Source organism: Gymnoscopelus braueri (genome assembly GCF_963280865.1).
Source record: "Gymnoscopelus braueri genome assembly, chromosome: 20".
Lineage (NCBI taxonomy): Eukaryota > Metazoa > Chordata > Actinopteri > Myctophiformes > Myctophidae > Gymnoscopelus > Gymnoscopelus braueri.
Genome location: NC_137622.1, coordinates 34,786,771 through 34,796,475, shown reverse-complemented (window position 1 = coordinate 34,796,475; position 9,705 = coordinate 34,786,771). Strand labels below are relative to the sequence as shown.

General features: G+C 42.0%; 2 protein-coding genes across 2 annotated transcripts in view; one reads left to right on the top strand and one right to left on the bottom strand.

Annotated features, from left to right (window-relative positions):
* glra4a (glycine receptor, alpha 4a) overlaps window positions 1–9,705 on the bottom strand; it is a 71,525-nt gene that overhangs the window by 34,103 nt on the left and 27,717 nt on the right. The gene's annotated exons all lie outside the window — the stretch shown is intronic.
* Window positions 5,220–6,269, top strand: LOC308076358 (chemerin-like receptor 1; the record flags this gene model as incomplete). Its single annotated transcript, XM_080416592.1, has 1 exon — window positions 5,220–6,269. One exon carries the CDS (start codon window positions 5,220–5,222, stop codon window positions 6,267–6,269), a length of 1,050 nt encoding a protein of 349 aa, XP_080272718.1.

Below are 9,705 nucleotides of genomic sequence, written 5' to 3'. Positions count from 1 at the left end.
GTGCTTATGGTTAAGCCTGTTTGGGTTGCAAGTTGGGTTTGTGATTTTGCAATGCCTTTCTACATATTTTTGGTGATGACTTGTACAGTGGTTGTGGCCTTTGATGTGGATTAATGTGACTTGCCACAATTGTTTTGTACTGAACTGACACCCCTTTGGGCCAATTATTGTAAAGGTTGGGTATTGCTGTGTTTTGTATACAACAATAAATCAAACAAAGTAGTTATTTAGAGAGACTGGAGTTTGTTGCCTATGTGGTAGTGTGTCAACTGGTTCTCTGTGCATTTTGACCATTTGGAATCACAGCAGTACAATTACAAATCTTGCTATTGCTGTTTGATGAAAAGCATTCCAAAACAAATAGCTGTGAAAGGTTTGTGCTCTCTTGCTTGTTGCTCAAGAAACGTTGCCAGAAGAAAAATAAGGGTTCTTCAATAGAATTGAATACACATCTAAGTGTTGGCAGAAGTCTGTGTACTGTTTGACAGGAGTTAACGAATGACTCACTTTTACCTAAACAAATATAACAATACAATACAGGGTGTCTATTCAAATTATAAATCATTTACATTTTGATATGTCTAACTGACTCTGAAGAGAGACGTATTAATGTTGTGCTTCGGTGTCCTCTGAACAGCTCTTCAAAGGCCAAATTAATGATTCTGAGGTAAACAAAATGCTAGCCCCACCAATGCAGTAGAGACATGTTTGTATAATCCAGGGCAACCGTGCAAATTAGCAGTGACAGGGATTGTGTTGTAGTGTAGTTCATTGATCAAGGGGAGTTGGCATAATGACTAAGTTGGGGGGAGAAAACAAAAGATGGCAGCATAATAAGGCCACTTTACTGAAGCCACTGAGGTGCAGCCATACTTTCAGATGAACAATACTTTCAAGTCTCATCATCTGAAGACTGTAATGTGGAGGGTTGTTCTCGTAGGTACATTTAAGGATGTATGAAGAGTTAACCATTTAAGCTCTGTATACCTCGCCGTAAGACAAAAGCTAAAAAAATGCCGATCTACAAGCTCACAATGTGTCGCACGTGACGCCCTGTGAGCTTGTACATCGGCTATTCGAGCAAAGTTACCCAAAATAGGGACACCAGGTTGAAAGTAGTTAACAGTGTTTTCACATGCATGGGGAGTGATATGCTTGCGTACACTCGCTTGGATTCGCTGGGTCACTCTGTGCTTCTCCTGTGAATAGATGAATTGCATGTGTTGCATAGAACATTGGTTCTCAAAGTGGGGTCCGGGGAGCACCAGGGGTCAACATAGCATCACAATCATTTTAACCACTTTATCCATTTATTCAAAAATAGCAGATCTACAAGCTCACAGCGCGTCACTTCATGCAGAGCTATCTGCTATTTTTGAAAGTATTTGAAAAGCATCGAAAATGTTTGGAAAACTTTGAATAATTTAGTTATTTTTTTTACATAAATCTTCTCTTCTGGCACCCGATATTTTGGCCAAATACATATCATTTTGGGGGTCCTTGGCACGAAAAATTTTGAGAACTGCTGGCATAGAAAAGCACATTTCATCTCCGCCTGTCAGATTGCCCGCATCTCCCAAGTGATGCTTGTGCTGGCTCCTCAGAAAACTTTACCACATGAACCCTATAGCGTTCCTATTCCAGGCAGGTCATAATGGGTGAACATTCGGTGAAACTAGCAGATCAACAAGCTCATAATGTGTCGCAGCACGACGCAATGTGAACTTTTATTTTCGGTTGTGCGACACGACACCCATGTGTAAAAATAAGGATAAATCAGGCCTTAGCCTTCATGCCACGTGCTCTCCCAGGGGGGAGCTTCCTGAAATGTTGTCACTTCCCGTTCGATTATGCATGCATGGCAGGATAGCAACCATGCCATGTGAGCACACAGCACACAAATGTTTTCAACGTCTTTCCTGTTGGATATCCTGGTGTTCCCTCCAAGGACCAAATCCCATAGCACTGTAACAACTGAAGGACGGGAAGATGCAATACTCCGTTTCTGGGTTGAACAATATTCAACACGGCCGATATTTAAATAAGTGTGTGTGTGTGTGTGTGTGTGTTACTATATGTGAGGAACATCCCCACAAGTAGAATAGAGTTTGAGAAATAGACATTGTGATGATACTTTCCTTGGTCCTCATAAGAGGACTGGATGATTTTTAGCGGGTTGGGGTAAGAATTAAGCATTTAGAGGTTAGGTTTAGGCGTTGGTTAGGATTGACGTTATGCCTGATTTTGCTCATCTGCATGCTCATCTTGTACTCATAGCTGGTGTAGTCTAGTCTCACATGCGAGAGCAGGAAATGCTGAGTTGACTTTTGTTAAGCCTGTCGGGAGTTAACATGACAATAAGAAAACGACACGTATAACTCATAGGATTAACCACTTTCAACCTGGCATGGCTATTTTGGAAATGTCAGTGTAGGCAAAAAAAAATATCAATAGTAGATCTTGCAGATCGGCTATTATTGAAAATGTTTTAATAAGGCTTAAAGGTGCTGTAAAGTGATATACGTAGTTAAAATAAAACGTTTTTAGTTAAAAGGGTAAAGCTCCATATTCTGATAGTAAACATTGCTATAGAGTGTTTCTGCAATTCAGGAGTCTACCCATCTCTCCAGGTCTTTAGTAAACAGAAAATACATTTTCAGGTGGGTTAAACATTTGATCCAATCAAGAGAGATAAATATCATTTGTGAGCTTGTTTTCCAGTTAAAAAGTTGTCTGCAACTCCAGTAATCACTTGCAACCAGGGCCTAACTGTTTGACGTCACTTGCTGCTCAGGAAACATTTGGATGGTGTCACTTGTTGCTTCAGATATCTCAAATCACCCACCAGATAGTAGCATCTCAGTGTGGTGACCTAACCATCTGACAAAGGCCACATGGGCGGAAACGTTGCACTTGTGAGTTGACAATGTGGTGTGCCTCACTTTTCCTGGTGTTAAGTTATGTCTGATGAAGGTCTATGACCGAAAGCTTGCTATAAAAAATATTAAATCAAAACGTTATTTTCAGCTGAAATTAGTTGTGACACCTTCGACATCACAGTTTTGAGCAACAAAGTGATTAGATGATCATAGTGATTAAATGATTAGACTTCCGTTCAGGGCTGTCATTTCCCCTAACCCTAGTACTAACTAACCTGAGATTTCCGGAGGGAGGGGGGTTTACCAGGCTAAGTACTAACTGGAAATAATAGTGAAAAAAAGTAAGCAGAGAACATCCTGAGGGCTGGGCTGCTCCCGGTCTACATATAGGTGCTATAAGTTGCTCTGAGCTCCTCAGTGTTCACCGACCACAGAACAAGACACTTCTCTGACACTGACACTGACGTCTCTTCAACACTTTGAAACAGGTATCTTTGCTTTTACTTTATTATATATACCAGTGGTCTCAACCTTTTCAGGCCGTGACCCCCCAAAAAAATCTTATTTGAACTGGGGACCCCCCCACCCTGATAAGCACTTGGAATTGTAGGAGTAGAGGCGTTACATTTCTGGTTTCACAGATAAAAATGGTGAAAATAGCAGATCTACAAGCTCACAACGCCTCACTTTGCGAAGCATTGTGAGCTTATAGATCTGCTATTTTCAAAATAGTTGCCTCTTTCTTGACATTTTTTTTAATGTTTGACCAGTGTTTATAGGATAGTTGGGTGATTACTTGATGCAGTAATGATCTTTTTCTTTTCTTTCTTTTTGAGGTATTAAAAAAGTTCTTAAAAGTCCTTAAATTGTCACTTCACTGTCATCTGCGGTCCCCCCCCCCCCCCCAAAAAAAAGAAATAATAATAATCTTTTGGGGCTTTTTAATTAATTTCCAATAATAATTTTGCAAATAGCAAGCATATTTTTCCACTCCCATGTTAATAGGGGTATACAAACTTGAGAAATATACCTGTAAGGTACATTCGTACAGATACAAAACTGATTACTTAATTGCGATTAATCGCGCGATTAACTATGACAAAGAATGCGATTAATCACGATTAAAAATGTTAATAGTTTGACAGCACTAATATATATATATATATATATACTAATATATATGTCACAGGTAAATTGGCATTCCAGGTAAATTGGAAGTGGAGCGCTTGTTTTTAGGCGGGGGGCTGCGAGGCGAGGCTTTGATGCGAGGACGACAACAATAACGTAGCAACCAGGAATTCAAGCACCAGCCTCAGTGGTGCACTTCGATAATCATTGGACTCCCCATTCACTACCACTGGGAGTTTGGGTTTGACTCCCGCTTGGGACATTACTTTTTCAAACAACCGCGGACTACTTTTTTTCGCCGATAAAGTATAGTTTTGGACCATGACGGAGGCGCGCCGACTCAGCAGACCTTGAGGCTGAGGAGTTGCGCCCGAGCGACGACCGGCCGATCTGCTAGTCGACTAAAGCGCCGTCCGAGTTATGTACCGATAGGCACAGAATCGTAAATGATGTTGTGGGGACTGCGTTTGCCCCAACTGCCACTCACTGCACTAACATAGCCCGCCAGCACCGCCCCCTCGCCCCCTTGTGCTTCAACTGCATTGTGTGTGTGTGTGTGTGTGTGTGTGTGTGTGTGTGTGTGTGTGTGTGTGTGTGTGTGTGTGTGTGTGTGTGTGTGTGTGTGTGTGTGTGTGTGTGTGTGTGTGTGTGTGTGTGTGTGTGTGTGTGTGTGTGTGTGTGTGTGTGTGTGTGTGTGTGTGTGTGTGTGTGTGTGTGTGTGTGTGTGTGTGTGTGTGTGTGCTCGTTTGTGCGCGTGTGCATGCGTGCATGGTGTGGGGCTCATGTCTGGCTTGTGGCTTGCATTGCCCTCTAGCGATGATTCTACAGAATTGCATGGGGGGGGGGGGGGGGTGGCGGTGAAAAAAAGCGCTTCTTTTCCAATTTACCTGGAATGCCAATTTACCTGTAACATATATATATATATACACACACACACACACACACACACACACACACACACACACACACACACACACACACACACACACACACACACACACACACACACACACACACACACACACACACACACACACACATATATATGAAACATTTTAACAATACAAATCTTGTATGTGGGTCCTTGGCACCAAATAATTTCAGTATAATAATACATGGCCTGTTAAAACAAAGCATTAACCTAATGTTGTTATTTTAAGTTTTAGGACGATTGAGATTATGAACACAACTGCTGTTTATCACAATAAAGAGATGGATCTATCGGGTGGAAACGGCTCTTTCTGGGAAGACAATGTGGAGTATGGATATGCTGAACATCAAAAATCCCTCAAGATCGTGTACCTAGTCATTTTCAGCCTGGTTTTTGTGCTCGGTGTGTTGGGGAACGGCGTTGTCATCTGGGTGACGGGCTTCAAAATTAAGAAAACCGTCAACACCATTTGGTACCTCAACCTTGCTGTGGCCGACTTCCTGTTTACAGCGTTCCTGCCCCTGACCATCACACGAGTAGCTCTGGACCACTGGCCTTTTGGCAAATTCATGTGCAAAATGGACGGTACTGTTTTGTTCATGAACATGTATGCCAGCGTCTACATCCTAGTGGTCATCAGTGTTGACAGATGTGTATGTGTGGTGTGTCCAGTGTGGGCCCAGAACCATCGCAGTGTCAGAAAGGCATCTTGGGTGAGTCTGGCTGTCTGGGTGCTGGGCTTGGCTCTTAGCTCCCCTTACTTCATCTTTAGGGACACACAGCCTTCAGGCCATGATGAGGGCATCATCAGGTGCTACACCAAATATGCACTTTCCGGTGACTACAGTACACACAAAGCGAAGCAGTTTTGGGGATTTCGATCTGGGGTCATGATCATCACTCACTTCCTCATGGGATTCGTGGTCCCTTTCACTGTCATCGTCTCCTGCTATTCTGTCATCATCTCCCGGCTCAGGAATAATCGCTCACTGGCCGGCCAATCAGGTCGCTCCTTCAAAATCATAGCAACTGTTATCACCGCATTTTTCCTATGCTGGGTGCCCATACACATCATGTATCTGATTATTCTGGTGACAGAGTACAGTGAAACACTGTATCATGTGCTCATCATCGGGACCCACGTAGCCGCCGGCCTGGCAGTTCTCAACAGCTGCCTGAACCCACTGTTGTACGTGGTTATGGGTCAGGATTTCAAGGATGTATTCCGCAGCTCTATCCTAAAGGTGCTGGAGAAAGCCTTCACTGAAGAGCTGCCTCAGGCCAACTTCCACAAACCCAGGGAGAACCCGTCAAAAGACTGCCTTGTCTGAGACATAGGTTTAGGGTCGTCTTTGAATGTACTTTAATATGTAAATGGGTTTTCTTCTCAGTACGTTCTCCAAGATTGAAACGATGATAAAAAATATCCAAAATAATGTTAAAGTAAAAAAAAAAACAGTATTGTTCAGAGGTTCTCTTTGACATGCATCTTTATTTTTTTAGTTTCTTCTCTCCCTGTGCTCCCCACTTTCGTTGCGTCTCCTTTTTCTAAATTACAACAAAATGATGGATGATGCAAAATATAAGATTTCACCCAACATGTAAACCAGCGATGAGACAATAAAGTTGCTTCTTGACTCAGGTTTCAGTTTGTAATTGTACAGTCATAAAACGCATTTTACATTTGTGTGTTTTGGCCATTGGATTTGTGTTTAACAGAACTATGGCCCTATGGGTAGAAGTTAAAGATGTTTTGGAGGTAAGCCGTATTGACCAATTATGTGCTTACAAACATTGAGAAACCATTCTAATAGCAACTATACAACAAATACAAGGTTCAAATGAAACCATCTAATAGTAACTATACATTAAATACAAGGTTAAAAATTAAACCATTCTAATAGTAACTATACAATAAATACAAGGTTCAAATGAAGGTTGTGCTCTGAGTTCTATCTATGTTTTCATTTTGTGATAAAAGAAAGAGGCTTGTTTTAAAAGTGTTTGTTTTTTAAGTAAGTAAGTAGTAAGTGTTTTAAATGTATAAGACAACATTCTGAGTGTCAACAGGCTACTAAACAGTGAGGTCTAGGCTGCAGGCTGTGGTTTCTGTGCACGAAGGAAACGTGTGAAGGATGTACAAATTTTCCATGATGTCATCTTATACTAAATTAGTGTTTGTGTGTGTGTGTGTGTGTGTGTGTGTGTGTGTGTTTATTCGATTTTATCGTCCACTAGTTGAGAAACAGTATGATGTATGACGCATCAATGTTATCAGTTGACGCATCAATGCCATCAGTTACTGGGAAGTCGGATGTGAAGAACTTCCACAGAATTCGGAGTTAGAATCTCAAGGGAAACTCTACCAGATTGTCGGGTTGAGTCACCATTATTAGGAAATGTGCCCATAATCAATCGCATGTCTCTGCTTGCTCATAGTTGCAATGAATCAGTTAACATGAGTTTAATAAGGAAGGTTAAGAGAACAGAATAATGGGAAAGGAATAGATCGGTGGTTCTCAATCTTTTTTTTTTGCTCTGGACCACTAGCATATCTCAGTAAATAATAAAAGTAATAGTAATAATTCACCTCAAATTAACAAATTGATGCCAACGGCACAATAAGTGAGTTCAGCTGCACCTCAACAGGAAGTAAAGCACACATACATACACTATAGGGACATGTCATAATATACCTTAGAGCTGTTGTGTGGAAATAAGAAAAAAAAACGTCCCCCCCCCCCACACCGTTTCTGCCTGTTGAAACACACACACTGCTCTAAGTGTGTGTGTTTCACACCTGTGAAATTGTCCTCTCGGGGAAGGATCTCTGAAGTTGACAATCAGACAATGAACATATTTTTTCATCAGTGACCGACCAACCAGCCCACAATAATTGAACCATGACACTGACTGCCTTTTTCTTTCTCTTTTAATCAAAGTACATCCATCCTCAATGAGAGTTATATGGAAATACACTGACATGCCATTTTTTGTTGTTGTCTTAAATGACCTGTGCTGACCTCATCTTCATGCTACTGTACTGTATATGAAGGCCTATGGCTACTGCTGTCCCCCTTTTGATCAATAGCATCATCATTGGGGAATGGGATTTGGAGCACAATGCAATTTACCCTCAGTACATTTGTCTTGATGTGATGTGACCACTGCCACTCCTGTATATAGGTGACACATCTGGCTGTGGAAAGCATAGGCAGACACGGAGAACTTGACGAGCAGACCCAGGCAAAGCCCAACCGAGTGCATACAGTGTATATCCTCCTCTTCATAATCTACAATGTTACCCCTTGGTAGTGTCATCAGCTGATGACACACAGCTGTACATTGAAAACCGCCCCCACCGCCTCTGTAGCTATGTGATGTCCAGTGGTGGAAAGTAACCTTATAAACACCTGTGCAGAACTGCATTCAATCATCTCCAAAAACATCTCCGAACTCCGCCCCCTTCAAACCCTGTCAGATGCAGAGAAGCTTGTCCATGCCTTTGTCTCCTCTAGACTGGACTACTGCAACGCACTCTTCTGTGGGATTCCTGGCAAAAGTATTCAGAAGCTGCAATACATCCAAAACAGCGCTGCCAGGATCCTAATGAGAGTGCGTAAGCATGATCATATCAGTGGCGTTCCCAGGAATTACATTTAGGGCAGGCGAGATTTCTTTTTTGCAACCGACCCCCCACCCCTATTACCCCCAAAAAAGAAATTTCAACTCAATCGAAAATTGGCGATCGAAAACCGGCGAAAGTGGCCGTTTCAAGATGTTTTGGCCATTATCTCTGGAACGGAAGGTCCAATCTGCTCAGTTCAAAGCTTGTTGGTTACCTGTCTTTGAGGACATTAAGCACGCAATGACACCTTTTCGGGTTATTTGGGTTTTCTAGTGGAGGCGAGATCTTAGTCTGCCTCTACAGTGGGTACGCCACTGGATCATATAACACCTATCCTATTTTCACTGCACTGGCTCCCCGTCTCAGCCAGGATCAACTTCAAGGTCCTACTAATCACCCACAACTGCATAAATGGACATGCCCCGCCCTACCGACAGAAATTAATTAAGCCCCCACAAACTTCCACCCGCACCCTCAGATCTACGAGCAGATTCCTCCTCGATGTCCCTGGTACTAATCTACATACTATGGGGGACCGGGCCTTCTGCTCGGCAGCGCCGCGCCTGTGGAGCAGCCTTCCTGTTGACCTGAGAGCACCACAGACCCTGGACTCTTTTAAAATAGGCCTAGATATAACATCTGTTATACCTGCCTTGCTGAACCCATGGCACTTTGCATACAGTAGTGGAAAGTAACTAAGTATATTTACTTAAGTACTGCACTTAAGAACAATTTTGAGGTATTTTTTACTTTACTGGAGTATTTCCACTTTCCAATCATTTTACTTCTACTCCACTACATCTCAGAGGAAAATATTGTACTTTTACTACAAAACACACTAACCACTTCAGCCCTATATATATTTTGGCCATTTGAAAATAGCAGATCTACAAGCTCACAATGCGTCGCGATGTGACGCATCATTTTGAACATTCTGCACAATGAGTACTTTTACTTTTGGTACTTTATGTACATCTTGATACCAATACTTTGTACTTTTACTCAAGTACATTCTGAATTCCGGACTTCTACTTCGTAACAGAGTATTTCTACGTTGCAGTATTGATAATTTTACTTACAGTAAGTAAAGAATGTTAGTCCTTTTACCACCACTGTCTGTTTCTGTCTTTCTCTATCTT